The sequence below is a fragment of the Pholis gunnellus genome (genome assembly GCF_910591455.1).
Source record: "Pholis gunnellus genome assembly, chromosome: 11".
Lineage (NCBI taxonomy): Eukaryota > Metazoa > Chordata > Actinopteri > Perciformes > Pholidae > Pholis > Pholis gunnellus.
The window spans coordinates 6,951,054-6,969,741 of record NC_136538.1 but is presented as its reverse complement, the minus strand read 5'-3'; the positions used below and the strand labels follow the sequence as shown (position 1 = coordinate 6,969,741).

At 44.9% G+C, this 18,688-nt stretch overlaps 2 protein-coding genes across 3 annotated transcripts; both read right to left on the bottom strand.

Annotated features, from left to right (window-relative positions):
- Positions 1 to 73: 73 nt before the first annotated feature.
- On the bottom strand, positions 74 to 11,880 carry inpp5f (inositol polyphosphate-5-phosphatase F). 2 transcript variants are annotated; one of them, XM_079169278.1, is made up of 20 exons: positions 11,469 to 11,880; positions 9,790 to 9,870; positions 9,159 to 9,295; positions 8,404 to 8,532; positions 8,052 to 8,237; positions 7,894 to 7,950; positions 7,474 to 7,672; positions 7,056 to 7,235; positions 6,756 to 6,823; positions 6,321 to 6,445; positions 6,129 to 6,206; positions 5,878 to 5,998; positions 5,449 to 5,577; positions 5,121 to 5,238; positions 4,829 to 5,027; positions 4,671 to 4,742; positions 4,516 to 4,589; positions 4,209 to 4,337; positions 4,021 to 4,108; positions 74 to 3,856 (listed from the first exon to the last, which is right to left on the bottom strand). In XM_079169278.1, exons 1-20 carry the CDS (start codon positions 11,563 to 11,565, stop codon positions 2,695 to 2,697), a joined length of 3,429 nt encoding a protein of 1,142 aa, XP_079025404.1. In that variant the 5' UTR covers positions 11,566 to 11,880; the 3' UTR covers positions 74 to 2,694. The 2 variants fall into 2 exon arrangements, with proteins under 2 accessions (XP_079025404.1, XP_079025405.1); XM_079169279.1 differs by having other exon boundaries at positions 8,052 to 8,219.
- An 877-nt stretch (positions 11,881 to 12,757) lies between these two features.
- On the bottom strand, positions 12,758 to 17,637 carry bag3 (BCL2 associated athanogene 3; the record flags this gene model as incomplete). The annotated part of the gene is made up of 4 exons (XM_079168675.1): positions 12,758 to 14,857; positions 14,975 to 15,325; positions 15,420 to 15,755; positions 17,434 to 17,637. The coding sequence occupies 4 exons, from the start codon at positions 17,635 to 17,637 to the stop codon at positions 13,856 to 13,858; spliced, it is 1,893 nt and encodes a 630-aa protein (XP_079024801.1). The 3' UTR covers positions 12,758 to 13,855.
- Between the last annotated feature and the right edge of the window lie 1,051 nt (positions 17,638 to 18,688).

Sequence of the window (18,688 nt, the reverse complement as noted above, 5' to 3'; positions counted from 1 at the left end):
AATGAAATGTTACGAGACAAAGTGTACTTCAAGTAAAAAACACACCTGAAGAGGATAAGAATAAATAGGATACTTTAATATACAATACAATCTCAGTACACCGTGGAAAACAATGACAACAGTCAGTTGGTAAAGAGGAAAGATGACCATAAAACATTGAAACGTAATGGTGCTGATGGTAGAAAAATGTGCATAAACAGTGCAAATCAAATGCCTTAAGACCTCGAGTCACATGACAGTTCGTCATGGTCTGGGGTCCTAACAGGACGGGAGGACAACCACAGACAAAAAGGAGGAGGTGGTCGCAAAAGCACTTGGTGTAAAAAGGAAACGGAGGAAAATCTCACCCAGCAAACCACAGGATCAAATCGAACGAACAGCTTCTGCATATAAAAGACACAAACACTGAAGCGTTGTGGTCCATATTGGGAATGTTGAGGATTACGGTTCCTTTCAGCAAGTTTGGGACATAATGCGTCCCCGCTCTGCTTCAGAACTGCTCCAGTGTTTGTAATCCTGCAGGAAGTTTAAAAAAAAACACACAAAACCCTTTTAACCTCAGCATTAAAACTTTGCATTACAGCTATTACCTCAAAGCTTTGGCAGCACCACACACCATCTATCAGCAGGTTCAATAATAACTATGATGTAGCACCCGCAAAGCAGCCAAGGCTACAATCTCACTGAACACAACTATAGTCCGATAAAATACACAAGTGTCCCACTTCTTATCTGCTAGTGAGCAAGCTGAACGCAGAAAACAGGCAAAATACAAACACAAAATACGAAATGTGGAACCGTCTATCTTGGGATATTTCAGCTCAAAAGCAAACCGGATAATTATTATTCCTCATAAATAGACACAGATATACAGCAGTGTGACGTGAGGAGACAACCGTGGTTCATTGTACTTTCTTCTGGAGGACTGTAACAAGGTCATGGAGACAAAACCTCATTTGTTTGAGGTTAACGGAAAAAGTGTATTAAATATAACTAGGTTTACGGCTTCATAGCACATAAATATAAGTAGGGCTCTGAGGCGAGCGCTCCTAAATACCAGCAGCAGGGATGCGCTAATGCACACACACTGTACAGTACATATATACACACACACACACACACACACACACAACACGCTGTTTCCTTGTATGTGCCAGTGGATGAAATATCCCAAGATAAAGCTCGATGACAGACAGTAACCCTGAAGATGATCGTTTATACAGTACACCAAATGTAACGTGTAAATGATGGACTTAAAAAAAAAAAAGAAGGTAGATTTAGCCATAAATACCTGATATACATAATCCCACTTCCATTCCCTGTTAAGGCAAATATGCTTTCAGTTTGGGGAGTGCATAAAGCGTCAGTGTGTCTAATCATTGGATGGGAGCAATTGCATATATACCTACTATATGCTACTCTCCTGTCTCTGTCAAACAGGATGCACGACGCTGGCCGAGGACTCGACTTGTTCAAACAAACCCTCGGGAGTTCAGAAGTACAACCATTAGTTCTATCGCTCTATCAAAAACACCTCCAAACCAGTGGGGTTCTGGTTATTGGTGGTTAGCCACGACAGGACGTTCTTTTCAAAATATAATGCTCATACCTCTCTGACCTTATTAAGATGCCACCCTGCCATCAGTTGAAAAAAAGCTTAAGGGAAGGCTGTACTCAGGGAACAGATAAACATACGATACTCACTGTACATATCAACAACCGGGATACTCTTACGAAGGTCTTGTGTTGTCATTATTTCTATAACGGCATATCTTCTAAGTTACACTGGACAACACTGATATCACATCGGATAACTACTGACAGTATGTCGCCTGGCTAGTTTCTGACAGCTATACAAAGGGGAATAGTTAAAGATATTTGGTCGGATTCTACAACAACTGTTACAAATCGAGGGCTATTACGAGGCCTATATCACAAACGCCAATAAGTGACCCGCACCAACAGGACGACGCACAGTACATGAGAAAGTCAGCTTGGTCTTTCAACGCACAGCTAATGTTTACCCGCCTCGTCTACACTCAAGTTACCGTTAACCTCACATGCAAGCACTGCGGGTACAAGAACCTGTCAGACTCAGGAGAGTAACATGTTTACATGCACAAAACACAAGTACATGAGTTTAAAACACCGTAAAAACCTAAATCTGTTCTTTCGTCTTGTTATTTGTCTCTTACAGTAATCGTAATGAAAATATCCTTGAAATTTGATAAGAAAACTGAAGTTATAATAGGATTTCCTTCAAAAAGGTAGCAATGTTAATAAAGTGATTTAGGACATAAATTTATTTCAATCAAATATTCTACCGTCTAAAATTGGACATTTTTTGGGGAATTCTAACAATTGTTTTGAACACCTGACATTGTTGCGAGGTTGCATGGCAAAAAGGGATCAGAGCTAAACTTCCCGTAGACCAAAACAAGTGGACGAGACAATCAGTGCTCTCTTCAGAGTGAGGGAATCCATAAGTATGTGCACATAAACATGGTCACTGTCATGTTGGGCTTAAGTATATGTTTCTGTGTTCTGTACAAGAGCCACCGTTAACTAAAGGGCAACTTTAAGAGCGTGATTCTTGGCCGAGTAGCGACGCTATGTGCAAGCTTTTTGCTACTGCTACCATACAGGAGGTTTCTACACGGCGTGTGACTACAAAGTCCTGCTACAAGGAAAGCACTAGATCTGGATGATCCTGGTCTGGCACTGTGTAAACATTGCCTTCAGCTCGTTCTCTTGGGCTTCGTTGACAGCATCCGGCTCTGGGCTCTTCTGTACCTTCGCCACGGCAAAGTTGATGCCCTGGGTGAGTCCCGCCTGGGTGAGGCTGGCCACCTGGACCATGGAGCTCTTGATCTTGGCAAAGGGGGACACCACTCGGCTGCCGTTGCTGTCAGCGGGTGAAGGGCCCAGGCTGCCCTCCATCTGTGAACCCAGGCTCCTCTGAGAGCCTCCTGAGGCTGCAGAGCTGGGCTTCTGGACGGAGAGCAGGTTGGAACCGGAGGCGGTGGAGTCGACGTCTAGCTGGGAGGGCCTGGGGAGCTGGGGCTCCTCCGGCTCGTGCTGCGGCTCGGAGAGCGGCCGCTTGTCCGAGTCTGCCAGGGTCTTGTTCTGCACAGGCGCCGCAGGGTTGAGTCGGGGGACAGCGGTTGGTGGCAGCTCTCCAAACACCTCAACGGGTTTGGTCTGTGCGTCCTGGATAAACTGGTGGCAGTAGGCGTCGATGGGAGTACCAAAGTCGATCAGAATGGCTTCTTCGGCCACCGAGGCGGACCCTGGGGACTTTTCATCACTGGCTTGGGAGAAGCTTTCCTGCTTCCCGTCACAGCCGGTGACTCGGATGACAGAGGGGATATTTAGCTCCACGCTGCCAATAGACTGGGAGCGACTGCCCAGTCGTGGGTTTGATGCTACAATTCCGCAGCTGGGCAGCACATAGTCCACGTTTTCTAAAGAACCAGAACACGGGCGCTCCGGATCAGAGTTGTAGGAGTCAGAGTCGTCTGAGATTTCAGAGTGGCCGTCTCCGATATCTTTTAGGGCTCCTGTGCCAGGGTTGTTATCCGATGTCTCCAAGCTACTATCAGACTTCCACATGTTGACATGCATAGTTGGCTTTAGGAAATTGACTTTGACATCAGGCTTAGAGAAGGTGCCCAGCCTCCCGAGGGGCTTGAACTGGCCAATGTTTACGTTTGTCTTGGTCTGTTTCACTCTCTGGTTGAGAGAGGAGAACTTGTTGAGGAGGAAACTTTTGCCCTGAGCTAGACCAGAGCTACCCTGGACCTCAGCAGGTTTGTTCTGGATGCCCATTATATCCTCATGAGGTTTACTCTGCCGCCTGTGACACAAACGACATTAAGAACCTTGAATCACAGCTCGCATCATTGGTCAGAAGTTAAAAAAGTGTGCTATGATGGCTGCAAACGTTCATCTTCATTACATCTAAATCTGTGAAAAAGAGACTAAAGCCAATCATCTTAATGAGGACGGATTAGTACTCACCTATCCAGCCTCTTTTCGACCACAAGCAGGTCCAGCCCTGTGGCCTGTTTAGTTATGCGAAGCATCTCAGCAATGCATTGCAATGTGTCTGAAATACATCAGAATGTAAGTCAACCAGTAAATGCATTTCACGTTCCAAAACGTTGCCCTTTTCCGCCGTTTGAAGAATTTTAAGAATGACTTCCTACCCTTTCCATCGTCCTCAGGATTCCGTGTTGCTGCTCTCAGTGTGTGAAAGTATCCGCTCGTCTCTTCACTCCTGTAATGCAGACGCATACAGCAGAACTTCGGCTTCCCAAACAGAGTGGGCTCCGGACCTGCAAAAGAAACCGCAACTTCCATTTTTAGTGATGTGCCTTCCCTGCATGAATCATAAACTGCCAGAGATATTGCTAAAAGGTTACTGAGAAACTGTTCAGCACACTTTTAGGAAGTGTTGGGTGACTCAGTGAGTGTACAAGAACCCTCACTTCTCCTTTGAGTCGAACTTCTTACCAATTTCGATCTTTTCCAAACCCTCTAAATTGAGACGCTGGTATTGGTCGACTCTATCTGCTTCTTCATCGTAGCTACGAGAGAATAAATGCAAACATGAGTGAATCTATCACAACAATCTCTAAAAGAACAATGTTGGTGGAAGTCAGACTTACTAAGCAATGTAATAGGCTTTGTCAGACAGAAGCAGCAGCACATCCAAATCTTTGTTGTTTGCATCAACGAGGCTGGTGGGAGATGAGAAAACAGTGTCATGGAAACGACTGTAAACGTAGTAGAAATAGTGCAAAAGACATGTCAGGTGGCCACTGACCTCATGTCACAGTTGATGAGGGCCCAACCTCCATGGAACTTCTCATCGTCGGGCAGCAATAGCTGCATGTAGGTCTGCAGCAGGAGGCTGACCTGCTCCTGCGCTCCCCTCTGGCTCTCCTTCTCCTTCTCTTCATGCTCCTTCTCCTTACTGAAGATGGAGTACAGGTCCTCCGTCACCGGCAGGCCCATCATTAGGTCTGCAGGGAGAGGCAGAGGATTCGGTGGAGTCGATCAATGGGTGCGATCACTTATATATATACGGCTATAAAAAGGTGTCTGTTTTTCCATACCGATGACAGATTGTCTGTAAGCATCTCTGAAGCGGTTCAGATAGTAGCGGTTGGCCGAGTTCACGCCATCCTTCATCACGCCAGCCAGTTTCCTCTCCCCTGTCCTGGTGAAGTCTCCCTAAAACAGATCAAACAGTGTCTGTTAAATATATCTTTGACTTGTGATTTCAGTCAATTTCCATGTCCAAAAAGGCTCAGTTCATATTCATCATTCTGATGCGTTTAATCTACTGAAATAGTGCATGCTCTGTTGTCAAAAGACGATGGCATGCTTGTTTAAGCAACACTTATTCAGGTGTGAATGTGCGTGCAAAGGCAATGAGGTTACCTTGAGCGCTGCTGTGCCTGCATACTGCCTGCTGATGGTGTCTCCATTGTTGGCCCACATGATCTGATAAATCTTGTAGCATTTGGGAGGCAGAGGCTGTTCTGGAGGCATCACACCCAGTTTCTTCAGCTGCAGGAAAACAAGAGACATTGGGAAAGGTCATTTCTTTGCACATTTATTTAGATCTACACTTGTATTTGCTCGCTGAGTTGCTGGATTTCTATAAAGCCGAAAACATTTGGGTTGTAAAGTCTGGTTGTGTTGCTGCGCTTGGTGAAGATCAGTTCTGCCATCTTTAACAGTGACAAGGAGTCATGTTGCCCAGTGAATCTGTTGGACCTTTTGTGAAGCCCAAGCTTTAGAGTCATATAAAATATGTCACGGGTGATATTCTATATTATTAATACAGGCATTATTTGTTTTTCTCACCTGTTGTTCCATCACTGCCCGAGCAATAGCAGCCTGGACCACGTTGGTCCTGTCGAGACAGTCCATACAGTTGACTCTGAAGATCCCCTCCTGCTTGCAGATGACTCCGGCCTGATCCACCCTGACAGAGGAAGATGCATAGATAACAGGATGCATTCATGGATTACAATCTTTAACCCAATAACAAAGTGGCTCTGTAGCATGTAGCAGCATTTCTCTGAAAGATCACAAATTACAGACATTCCACTTACCAGGCCCACTTCATGTCAGTGATGATATCAGAGATCGCATCCGTCAGTACTTGCACGTTCTCAAACTTCATACCTCGGCTGAGAGAAAACAGGATATAAGAAGCATAAAGGGGAAGTACACGCAACGTGGTATGAAAAAGGAAGACTGCATTCATAACCAAGTTGCACTGCTCAGGAAAGTGTTTCTCTTACCAGTGCTCGTGAAAGTCAAATGAAACGTATGTGAGGTTTGGGTTGTTGTAAAGCAGGACTTGCTTCAGATATGAGTCACCAATTATCTTCTCCCGTCCGGTTTGATCCACCAAGTTGATGATGACCTGAAGAAGACAATACAAAGTGCCGTCATTTAGCCTCGTGTGTAACATCTGCCCCTCTGAGCCGTTCCTTTAGATCACACTGAGATGCTAAATGTTACAGGAAGTATGACTAAAGAACTTTCAGCTAACTTATTGTGAGGATCAATATTAGTCAGGATGCTCCGACATGAAGCACATGGTAGTTTGTTGACAGAATAAGCACATTGGTGATGAATAAATACACAAAAACAATCCTTATACAAGACTGATGCATCGTCGATACCGATGCTAAGCAGATACCCAAACATACACTCCGACACGGCACACACACCTGCGTCTTGTAGAGTTTAAGCTGTTCTTCAAAGTGATCAGAAAAGTAAGTCATGGTCTCCTTCTCTCCTGAAACAGACACATATGCACACAAATGATTATTATATAAATGAATCTGGCTAAAGACACAAAGAGAGCTAGTTCACAAATAACTTGTGTGAAACCCAAAGAGAACACTGGTACTGAATGAAATGTATTTTTTAAAAAGGTAAAACTATAAAACAAAATAAACTGGAAGTGCACTTCACTCAAACACAACCTCTGTATTGGACTGTATGCAAGGTAATGCAGTTCTGCTGACCTTTCTCTAAGCGTGGCCGGGGATTGTAGCGGTACCCCGCCTGGCTCCAGAAGACGGGCACGGAGCCACGCGTCTGCACAAAGGACAGAGTGTGGCTGTGCACGTGGATCAACTGCTCCGTCTCCACATAGTTAGCCACATGGCCATCGGTATCCACTCCTCTGCGTTTGTACCGCATCCCTTTGGGCAAGGAGAAAGCATCCACTCTATTCAGATTATTTATATCACAGATCATGCTTCAATGGACCAGAACAAAAACGTATTGTTTGCCGAGTTACTCAGAGCCTTTTGTGGAAGGAACCCTATGATGTGGGAACAATCGGTACTAATTACACAACATAACACACACATCTTTGACTCAATCTGAGCTCTGGCGTGACCTCCCTCTGGGCCAGGCCGACGGTAGCCGTAGCTTTACCTGCGCGGTGGCGGCTGCGTCTGGAGATGAGGGCCACGGTGAAGCGGGGGTGGATGTCATCCACACAGGTGACCTCCTGTGGCGGGGTCTCAGGGCTGCTCCTGTCCTCATCGGGTGTCTCGTTGTAGTTCACCACCAGCTCCTCCACCTGCACAAAGCCCTGGATGATTGGGATCACCCACAAGTCCACCTCTGGCACCTGCAGCAGTCATAGAGTTAAAAAATAACAGCAGGGCAAGTAGATTAAAATGAGGGTTGTCAGGTTGATAATTGAGCACTTTGCATCCACAAAGTAGATAACCTTGTAGAACGCAGAGCCGTTCGCCGCTCTACTTACTGAGTATTTTCATACTCAGGGCCAGCTGAGAGAAACAAACCATCACGGTGCCACTCTGTATTTATGTATGGAAGGGTTTTTACCTGAAGGTCAATGATGTCTTGAATCATATGTTTATTCCAGAAGAAACGGTCATCCACCTTTAATAAAGAATAACAATTACTGTAATTTCAGACGCAAGTGTTTTTGCTTTACACTGCAAACATGTGAAACAAGTTGTGAGTTGTGTTTCTCTCCACACCTGTTTCCATAGGGGTAAGCTGGACTTCTCAGAGTCTCCCTGACGCTGCACGCTGTTTGTCAGGTCATAGGTCGTGCTGTAGTAGAAGGAATCCGAGTCCATGAATATCTTGTACAGCTCGTCCAGCAGCCGCCTCTCCAGACGCTCCTTCTCTTTGTTTTCCTTGACCTGGAAGGCAGGGGAATACTGGATTGGGCGTGTGGATAGAAAAGAGCGATAAGTTGAAAAAGCAAACAAAGTAAAGTCCCGTGACAACTTCAAAGCCTTTGAAAGCACGAAAGAAAAGAAACGCAGCATGCCTGCTTGAAGATAACAGAATACATGTTAATACAGTTACAACAACAACAATTACCTTTTTCTTGATGGGCACAGCCACATTAGATTTGATCTGGCTGAAGGTTTTCATCAAGAACTTGGACTCATCCGGAGACTGGGCCAGTTTCTCTGGTTTATCGATTCCAAAGTGATGCTTCTTGCAAAGCTGAAAAAGAAGATTTGCTGTCAAATTTCATTTTCTCACATTTCTCAAATGTGTATTACTACCCACTACAAACAGGAAAATGGGAACTATATAGCGTCATGTCTTTTTTGTTTTGGCTAACCTAAGGCTGTAAACAGATACATTGATCTAAAGGATTTCTAGGCACAACAGGGGTGGACTGATCATTCTGCAGTACAATGACGACGTACGGGGGACTAAAAGCCTAACCGGGGTCGATCCTCCTCCTCCGTAGTTACTCACGTGAAAATATTCTGTCTCATCCATGAAGCTCCCCTGAAAGACTAACATCTTAGTAAAATTCAACTGCCTTTGCGAATCTATTACAGTGAAATTAGATATAATTTCCTCTCTAAATATGCGAGTGAAAATAAAATATATATATATATACATCAGCAACTCATTTGGCATCAGAGTCAGCCCATCAGAGATGAATCATACGCTGATGCACACAGGGTATTCTTGGATACATTTAAACATAATAATTAAATACAATTTAGTATTGTGACAAGCACCGTTATAATGACTGTCAGAGGGTTGAAAGCATGATTAAAACACAAGTGCATGACCACTGCTCCTCTAACTCATTACAGCGTTAGTGTACACACCTCCAGCTCAAGCTCCTGAGGCTCTTCGTCAGACAGAGGAATGACGGCTATCTTGGTGATCTTGTAGACTTTGTGGTCGCCTGGTAAAGTGCCCACCAGTGCTTTCTGTCGGATTAATACGAGGCCCAGAGGAAGGTCTGCCAGGAGGAGAAAGAAGAAGGGGGAGTTGCATCATGAGTGCAGAATTTATCACATTCTGAGAGGTGTGAAGAAAGCAGCAGCACCACGGCCATTAACCGCAGATATTTTGAATAAGGTAACACATGACATCTGGTAAACAAAATACCTAAACCATGTCAATCTAAGTGAATTAATAGAAGAATATAATTGTTATCTGTTTTCTTGTGAAACAAGGTTTGATTGCAAACTTCGTACCGTGAGGCACCAACAAAATCAGATTTATCGTCGATGGAATCATCACCATCAGCTCACTCGTCTTCGTAATGACTCACATTCCAAAAGCGCTTTAACACATTTTCTCACACCTTTCCTTGTGAGTAAGAAACATGCTATGCACTGGATGATTTAGTTGCTCAAGCATCCACTGCCCACAGATGGGAAATACTGGTAAGAATGTGTGTGTGCTCGGTGCAAACGCAATACTCAGCTATGTTCATCATTCTCTACTCACCTGTGTGAAGCTGTATCTTTCCAATGACACCTTCTACCAGACCCAAACACACTGGATTCCAAGCCAACAGCAGGTCTGTCGCTGAAACAGAAATATGAAGAGGAAACATCAGAAAAGTGGTGTAGCAAAAGCGCTCACAAAGACACGCTTGAGATCAGATTAACAGCCAGGGTGAAAAAAATGACATATGTAAAGCACAGGGCCCATGTAGGACGCTCTGTTTAGTGAGGTTATTTCATGAAAATGTTTGAGCATGTGCACCTTTTCCACCAGCCGCAGCTAAATATTCACACTAAGAAAGAAACAGAAAGTACCTCAAACGGTTGTGGTTGGGTGTTCTTGTGTTAACACTAAAAGCTGTTTTTAACACCCAGTAAAACACTCTGAACCTTTGTGTGCACCGGGCCAAGTTTGAAGTCGGTTAAGGCAACGCACAAACTCAGTGACTAATAGAAAAACTGGAATGCTTAGCATTGGTGGCGGATTAAAACATCATAATGGAGAAAATTGGAAAAGTGTGAGGGGCGTGGCTAAGGTTGGTGAATATCAACTGAAAGACAATGACTCTTCCTGTTCTACCAGTCGGAACATTTCGTGTACAGGGGAACCGGCTGAGAGGGCCCACAGGAAAAGTGTTGCAGGAAGAAAAAAAAACAAATACAAAAATGATTTAGAAACAAAATAACACATCTTCACTCGATGTGTAATATCACCGAACTGCTTCACTTGAGAGTGGAGTGGAAACCCAGTGAGGAGTGGAAACCCTTTTTCCAATTAAATAATGAAACAGTGGTGCAACTAAAACCCTGTTCAGGATGGCTGCACAGCTTCAACCGACACGGCGGACAACACGCGCTGCCTTCTGGTGACTCGAAGGAAACTTCTCTTTCAGTTCAGCTGTTCTCTCCCTTCAGCTGGTGTAATTCACACAGCCACACTGTACTCCATTCAAGACTAAACCATGGCCGATTCTCTGTCCCAGCTATGAGCCACAGCAGCACTGGAGTTCTGCAAAGGGACTAAAGGTGTGATGTTAGGAGCTGCTTTACACACTCCAGTAACACCAGCATGCCTGTACCTGTAGTTATTGTACCACGTAATACGTCAGAATGGTGTCATGGATTTATAGTAATTCACCATATTAGAATAGTAAATCTGTTAAACTAGCATTTCATATAAAATATATTTTTTAAATCTGTTATTTTAACCCCCTTACAATCCTGTACTATGTGTATTTGGTTTAAAGAAGAAGGGCAGAGTGCAGTTCACCCTTCAGTGTGTAACATAAGGAGCAAAGCAAGAAGTTTGGAGTCTGTTTGGGGTGTTGGCACTGGCCGGGATGAAAGCTAGGACGATGATTTCAAGACTTAATGGCGCATCCAACAATTTCCATCTTAGCATTAAAACAGTCAACTTGTTTTGTTTGACGCAGCTGTATGAATTAGAGCGGTTACATTATTACGTTAACGCGTATTTCAGAGATTAACGAGTGACAATTACGAGTGGGAGATTAGACTAAACTGCTGTGTTATAACGCTACACGGTGACAAGAATACTGTTTGTAAACTCCACACAGGCCATGAAAAGCAAAGCATTTATATTACACTAAAAAGGTAAAAGAGTGAAGCGTTAGTTTCAGGTAAATGGCTGCATTAAAGAAAGCTGTCATCCGTACGCACCAGGTCTGACGGTCATGGTCCCGTCTCTCCGGCTGCACCACAGAGCACGGTCCCCCCTCTGGAGAATGTAGTCGTCTTTGGCTTGGAACAGCTCCATGTTGTCCTTTTACGCGACACGGGGACGGTTAACTAGCTGGCTTAGCAGCCAGGTGCAGGTATTTATACCCGTCCACGTCTCGGAGGTGAACTGTCGCTAGCCAGAGAGCGACTGGCTAGCAACGGTTAGCTCGTTCCCCACAGGCTCGTGAGCTACGGCAGCTAGCTATCTCGCGCGCTAGCAGCAGCTAGATGCGTGTCGGATTTGTTTATTCCGTTTCTACGCATACTGGTAATCCAATTCCCTTTCCACTGGAGAAGCAGCCCTTCACACGGTCATGCCGGACAGAGTAGAGGCAGAGACGCATCAATGAGTGAGCTGTCCCGGCAGCTGCTGCGTGAATTTCAAGACGTAGCCGACAGTTTCCTGCTCTAAACAATAACACGTGACCTGTTCCGTAACAAGTACGGTGCATAAAACTGTTATCATCATTTAGTAAATACATTATTAGAGTAATCGTGAACTATATGGTTAATTATGTATATGATGTAATTATATGTTGTTAACTAGAATCCCTATTCTGATGAAAGTGAAAATATAGAATGTGTGGCTTTATTTGATTGGCTTTTAACAGCCATTATATTGCTTTTATTTGTATTTTTTTATTAAATAATGTGATATATGTCGGAGAAAGCTAAACATCATACTTACATTACTGCTTGTTTAGTGACAGCAGGGTTAATGCCAGTTGAATCTGGAGACATTTAGGGGATTATATGTAAAACAATCATTAAAAGTAATTAAGTCCCTATTCTGATGTTACAGTTTAAGGTCAGTTGTATATAAAAAGCGCTAAAACACACCACTGGTGTCCCCATCCAACAAGGAATAATGGGGGAAACTTGTTCCCAGTCATGACTCAGTGGAGCTCTGAGGGAGAAGGCAGAGAGCAGCTGACCTCAGACTGAGACGTAGCTGTTAAACTGACCAAAGAACAGTAAACCAGACTTAAGTCAGCTGAACACTGTCGAGGAAACATCTTCAACTCCTCTCAGACTGACCCGGTCTGTGGGAAACACAAATATTAGTCAAAGATCCATGTCAAATACATTTTATTTTCAAACATACCAACGTGACTTGCTTTCAACAATGCATCAGTCTGCTACTCATAAACTGTGATTAACACTACACCACAATCCATAACTTGTAAAGGTGTGTTAGGCAGTGACCCCCCCCCCCCCTCCCTCACAGATGGCTTATGGTTGTATTATAGTGACACATTACTACACAAACAATTAGCATAACCTTCAAAATAATTTCAAACCGTTTGAAATGACACATTGAAGTTTTCTTGCACTTCATCTCTTTAAGAATTGGCCAACTTCTCACAGTTGGCAGTTTTAAGGCTTTTAGGCCGTTTTTTGGGGGGTTAGCGTCATTACAGATTGTGGCTGTGGTAGTTATACATTCTGACAACCTGACAACACCAAGTGCTGATTGTCTGACACGTCAAGTAAGATACACATCTCACCTCCATTTGTCATTACACATTCATAAATGTACCAAAATACTATATGATATAAATACTGATATAGTGTTTGAAATAACAAGTAAACCAATGCACATACCAACACATCAATCAAAACCTGTGTAACCTATATATTTCAAATGAGGTGCTGCTGTTTCAGCGTAATACATTTCAATGATGGCAAAGTGCAAAGACGGCAAAATCAGTAATGCACCAAAAAGCAGCGTCTAACAAACATATTGACTGTGTTCTGTGACAAAGCAGCTCCAACATGGCCGTGTGGCTATAAAAGGGGCACATGCTTTTCTGTTGACTTGAGTTTTTGCAGTGAGTTCTGCTTCAAATCTCCAGTGTTTGCACTTGTGTTCCGACTGATTTGTTTTGACTGGATTAAGGGAAGCTCCATACAATATTTGATCAAGACAAAAAGGCAACCACACGTAACGTTTCTTAAGAAAATACCTCTGCTTTTCTTCCCATGTATTTAAATAAAGGCCTCTTATTCAAACTTCAATTTGACTAGAAATCAACACCTTGACCATGACAGCTGTCTTATTATGAAGACATTGGCACAACATAGAAGGCAACAACATTGGCTTGAAAAACATGATCGCACTGAGCTACCATCAAGTATGTGCTGAATGGCAGTAAATACCAACACTGTTAATCGATGCATGCAACTTCCACAAATGCTGTAGATAGAGGAGGAGGAGGAGGAGGAGGAGGAGGAGGAGGAGGAGAGTTCGCCGGGTCGGGCTCGTTCACTATCAAATATAAAGCAGGTTATCCTTCTTCCCCTCTTGATTATGAAGTGTGAAGTCATTAGGATATCTCCTTTGCCAGCTCAACATTTTCCTTGGTGATCATTCTGGGCTCTCCTTTCTGTGTCTGGTTGTCTCCCTCCATCGCCGTCTCGCACGCAGGCCTCGCTGGCTGCTCCTCCATTTGCTCCAGTTCGTCCAGGATGTTCTGAACACGACGGACTCCGTCCCGTCTCGACTGCCGTACATCTACGCGACCCTCCGGGTCGACAGAGTCCAGTGCTAGGAGCTCTTTGGTCAGCATCTCCTCCAGTAACATGTATCTCTTACCATTCTTCTTTCCGTCAAAGCCTCTCACCTCCTGCTCCAGCTTAGCAACCCGTCCAACTATCTGCTGTACCTTAGCCAAGCCCGGGTGGACTGGGCTCTGGGCGGCCTGCTCAGCCTCAACCTTTACGGGTGGGACCTCTGGGGGAACAGCTGTCGTGTCCTCGGGTTTTGGAGGTATTTGAACTGTGATATCTGCAGTATGTTGTTGTGGTTGTTCTGGTTTCTGGGGCTGCTGGAACTGTTGCTGCGACTGCATTAACTGTTCGGGATGCTGAGGCTGTGGAGACGTCTGAGGTGGTGCGTGCTGAAACTGTTGTGGCTGCTGAAACTGTTGAGGTTGCTGAAACTGATGTGGCTGCTGAAACTGTTGAGGTTGCTGAAACTGTTGAGGTTGCTGAAACTGTTGTGGGTGCTGATGTGGAGGCTGTTGGAACTGTTGTGGTTGCTGAGGCGGGGGCTGTTGGAACTGTTGTGGTTGCTGAGGCGGAGGCTGTTGGAACTGTTGTGGTTGCTGAGGCGGAGGCTGTTGGAACTGTTGTGGTTGCTGAGGCGGGGGCTGTTGGAACTGTTGTGGTTGCTGAGGCGGGGGCTGTTGGAACTGTTGAGGTTTTTGGACCTCAGCTTCCGTGTGCAGTGGCTGGGGGAGCTGCGTGTTCTCGGGTTTCTGCTGAGTGCCTTGTTGTTCCTGCTCCATTTTCTGGGGCGGGTCTCTCGTGAGGACATGCTGCTGAGCCTTGGAAGTTACAAAAGAGTCGTCACAATCTAGGTCAACACATGCTGACAAGAAAATCAAAAACATTTTGAAGATAAAGGGAAAAATCCAAGTGAAAACACACACACAAATATTTACCTGTGGTCTTTCTCCCAGCACCTGCGTTACAATAGGGGACTGGCTTCTAATATGAGGCTGGAGGTGAATAGAAGTAGCATCGCGATGCTGGGGAATCAGTACCGGAGAGGCTCTTTCCCGGGGAGGCTGCATCGCCGCAGAGTAGCCAGGCCATTCGTCGGTCTGAAGGCGATAGAAGGGCTGCTGGTGCTCCGAGTGGGGGACGCGCTGAGAGTAGACGGAGGGATTCAGCTGAGTCTGCGATGGTGTCTGGCCTCCTCCACCCTCATGGATCACCGGGATGTGGATGTAACCTGCTTGAAGACCAGTGCTGCTGGGCCTCGGGGGTTGGTGATGCGGAGCAGTGTAAACCTTGAAAACGTAGCAAATTGAAAAATCAGGCATTTTGGTCATTTATTTTGCATACAGATGACACAGTCTTGCAGCATGCATGCTTAAATCCAACCTCTGGTGTTTGTGAGACAGGCGAGCTGGCCATTCCAGGCTCCACGGAGCAGCTATCTGAAGGTCCATGTAAAGGGGATCTGGGCCTGCAGTGGAGCCCCGGCGTCGGGGAAGGTGTCCGCCCGTCCGACCGGATATTCTGTGCAGTGTTTGGCTGGATGTAGGAATAACACGGATGCTGTTGCTGCCTCAGTTCTGCGCCCTCGTGGAAGACGGGGATAGGAACATATCCGGGGCGCAGAATGGGGTGCTTCATCTCTCTCACAAAGGTTTTCTGTAGCTCCTGAGGGCTTGGTTCTGGTGGTATGTTGGGTCCATTTGCTGACACTTCTCTGACCTGAAACATGGCCAACAGTATATCATTTAAAAAGTTATTATTTCTATTACATGATCCAGCAAAGGAACACAACTAAATATAACACTCTAGAATACCTCTAGAACATTTTAGGCACCACTAACATTGTTTTTTAAAGTTATTAAACAATTTCACTGCTAAAATTATGATCCCTAGGCCTAACAAAATGATCAATTATGACCAAATATCATCAAATATTTTGACAGTTGGACATGTTACAACAGCCTATTATAGACATATTAGTACATACAACCGAATGTTTTTAATACATGGAGGTATTTTTAATAGGAAAGCTCTCTCAGACCTGAGATAACTGCAAAGGTCAAAGGTTACAATTTGACACGGGGGGATGCCAAATGTATCACCTCTATTGAGTATTTGATAACGTCTGATTAACGTGAACTAACGCTCATTTCCACTCAGACAGTTGCTGTGTTTGTGTGTGAAATGTAGCTCCACGATAAGACGGGAATCTTTCACCTTATAAACTATCATGTTAACGGCTAAACATCATTAGGCCACACGGAATCTCATTTGACCACTGAAAGAGTATAAATAACACCGGAATACATTTGTATGCATACCAAACCTATATTGACACTGAAAGTATGGGGACTTACTATCGCAGGAATATTATCGCTGGAATTAAAAATAGCATAATATCTCCGTAAATACAACAATGGCACTATCAACAGGCTGCTGGGCGTCAGACAGTGAGACTCATCAGGAATAACGCACATTTATTAGCCAAAGTAGAAAAGGTATTTTTATTGTTCTATTAGTGTACTAAGTGACTAGACACCTGCAAATGACAGCTGTGGAGCAACAAGTCTTCTGGTAATTCGGCACTCTGTCAATGATCTGAGAAGAGACCAAAGCCCTTCTACCTCCAGCCACACAACAAAAACTGCATTTATGTGTAAACCAGTGTCATCTTTGCTCTCAGACAAAAGTTACTAAGTAGCTGTGAACGACCCTTTGCCCTTCTGCCATTTCTGTATGGGACACTTGCACACTGCCAGCACCATTGCACCAATTTTATCCCCCGACAGCTGTGTCTTTCTAGCAGATTCTTCGGGACACTAACTTTGGACAACACCGTCTGTCTCTGAGACGAGAGATTACCAACTGGCAGCCTGTCAGGTTAACTTCAGGGTCTTCTCTGCAGACCCGCGCGTGTTTTCACCACATGTATTAAATACAGCTGAGCGCCTCGATCATACGGTTACACTCTACAGGCCAAAGGGAACTAGCCTCAATCCTTGTAAGGGAAAAAGTTGAATACGAGCTGGACGTCGCAGTGTTTTCCACCGTGAAACAAATGTTCTTAATGAGCTGATCGTAGGTCCGCTGCATGGTGAGTCATCGAGTAATAATAGTGTTAGATCATGACTCGGGAACATAACGGGGTTGATCACCCGTTATAATAGGCTTATGAGCTGTCTGTGAGGGGGAGGCGACGGTGCCTAACGAGGCCTACCGTCAACAAGATTAATAACGGTGATATAGCGCAACGCGTTGCTTTTAACGGCGCACCGAACCAAAACACGCACTGTAACCGACGTAGCGCGACATGAACCAAAAAAAGTGGCCGTTAAGGAGTTGTACGGCCGTTAGCCGTTAACACTGAGAAGCCAACTTTATCCCGCTCCTCTTTTACCTTTTTCGCGTCGTGTCGCGGGTCATTCCAGGTTGTCGTGCGGTTGTTGTGATCCACGAAGAAGGGCCATCCGGTCTGAGGGTCAATTTTGACCTCCCAGCCGAGGGGGAGAGGGTCGTGGTCGTTGTTGGCCGTTGTCGCTAACGGTGTCGGTGACTGCGTCTTCATGCCGTTCATGTTGCTGGCCGTCGAGTACTGAAACATGTTCTACGGGCGACGGACGCTTTAAAGATTCCTTGAAGTGACGTGGAAAAGTGGGCTGGAAGTTTCTCGAAATAGCCGGGTTAATGTTGGAGGCGGACGGCGCTGGAGACCGTGGCATGGGTTCCCAAACCTGTTATGTCGCAGACCCCCCCCCCCCCCCATAGACACAGAGTACACCTCTGATCTGCATTACATGTATTTATCCCAGGGAGCCGCACTGAGGAGTATTTTCTCCGCAGCTGTGGAGAATGTGCTCGCTCCACTCATGACGGACTCTGCTGCTGACGGGGAAATATCTTCTCCCTAATATTCCTGTACCTCTGGAGCCCCCTTTTGAGAGCGATTTTCTGTGTTTTGCAGATCTGGGAATCCCAAAGCTTTTTTTTTTTCATAACGAAATGGGTTCCCCCAAATAGATGTATTCAGACTCCCACATGATAAATCCTTTCCAAGGAGACTCAGTCTGTGTTTTGCTAGAATCTGGTTCACAATTAAGCCCACGTAACTGTGGTGGTGTGCTACAGCGTGGGCACATGCAGCGACACCTCTAATGACAGCCCTTCCTTTATCACAGGACTTACTCCAATTCAGCTCATGGGGAATACCAGAACATGTCAAGGACTTGGAAATAGTGAGGAGATTGACAACACATATACAATAGGAATAATAAAGGTGTTTTTTTATAGGTGATAATGCGATAAATCATTGTCAGAGTCTTTATTCAGTGATGATGTTGTTTCTAGAATATTAGTATGCAGACATATATCTGCCTTATGCAAACCTATCAAGCCGTCCTGCCTTGGCCCATCTCTGAGAGTCAGGTGGTGGTTAAGAAGTTGCTTTTATTGAGTACAGACCTCAGTGTTGCTCTACACAAACTGGAACCACAAGCAAAAACTCTGGATTTTGATGGAATTGTTTTCTAATTCAACGAAACAGGAGAAATATTTCTGGTTGGCCTTTAAATAAAATCACTTAAAAATAAAAAAAAACACCTGTCAAAAACTAATTAAAGAGTGTGAAAGTTCCTGTCTCTGGCGCCCCCCAGTGT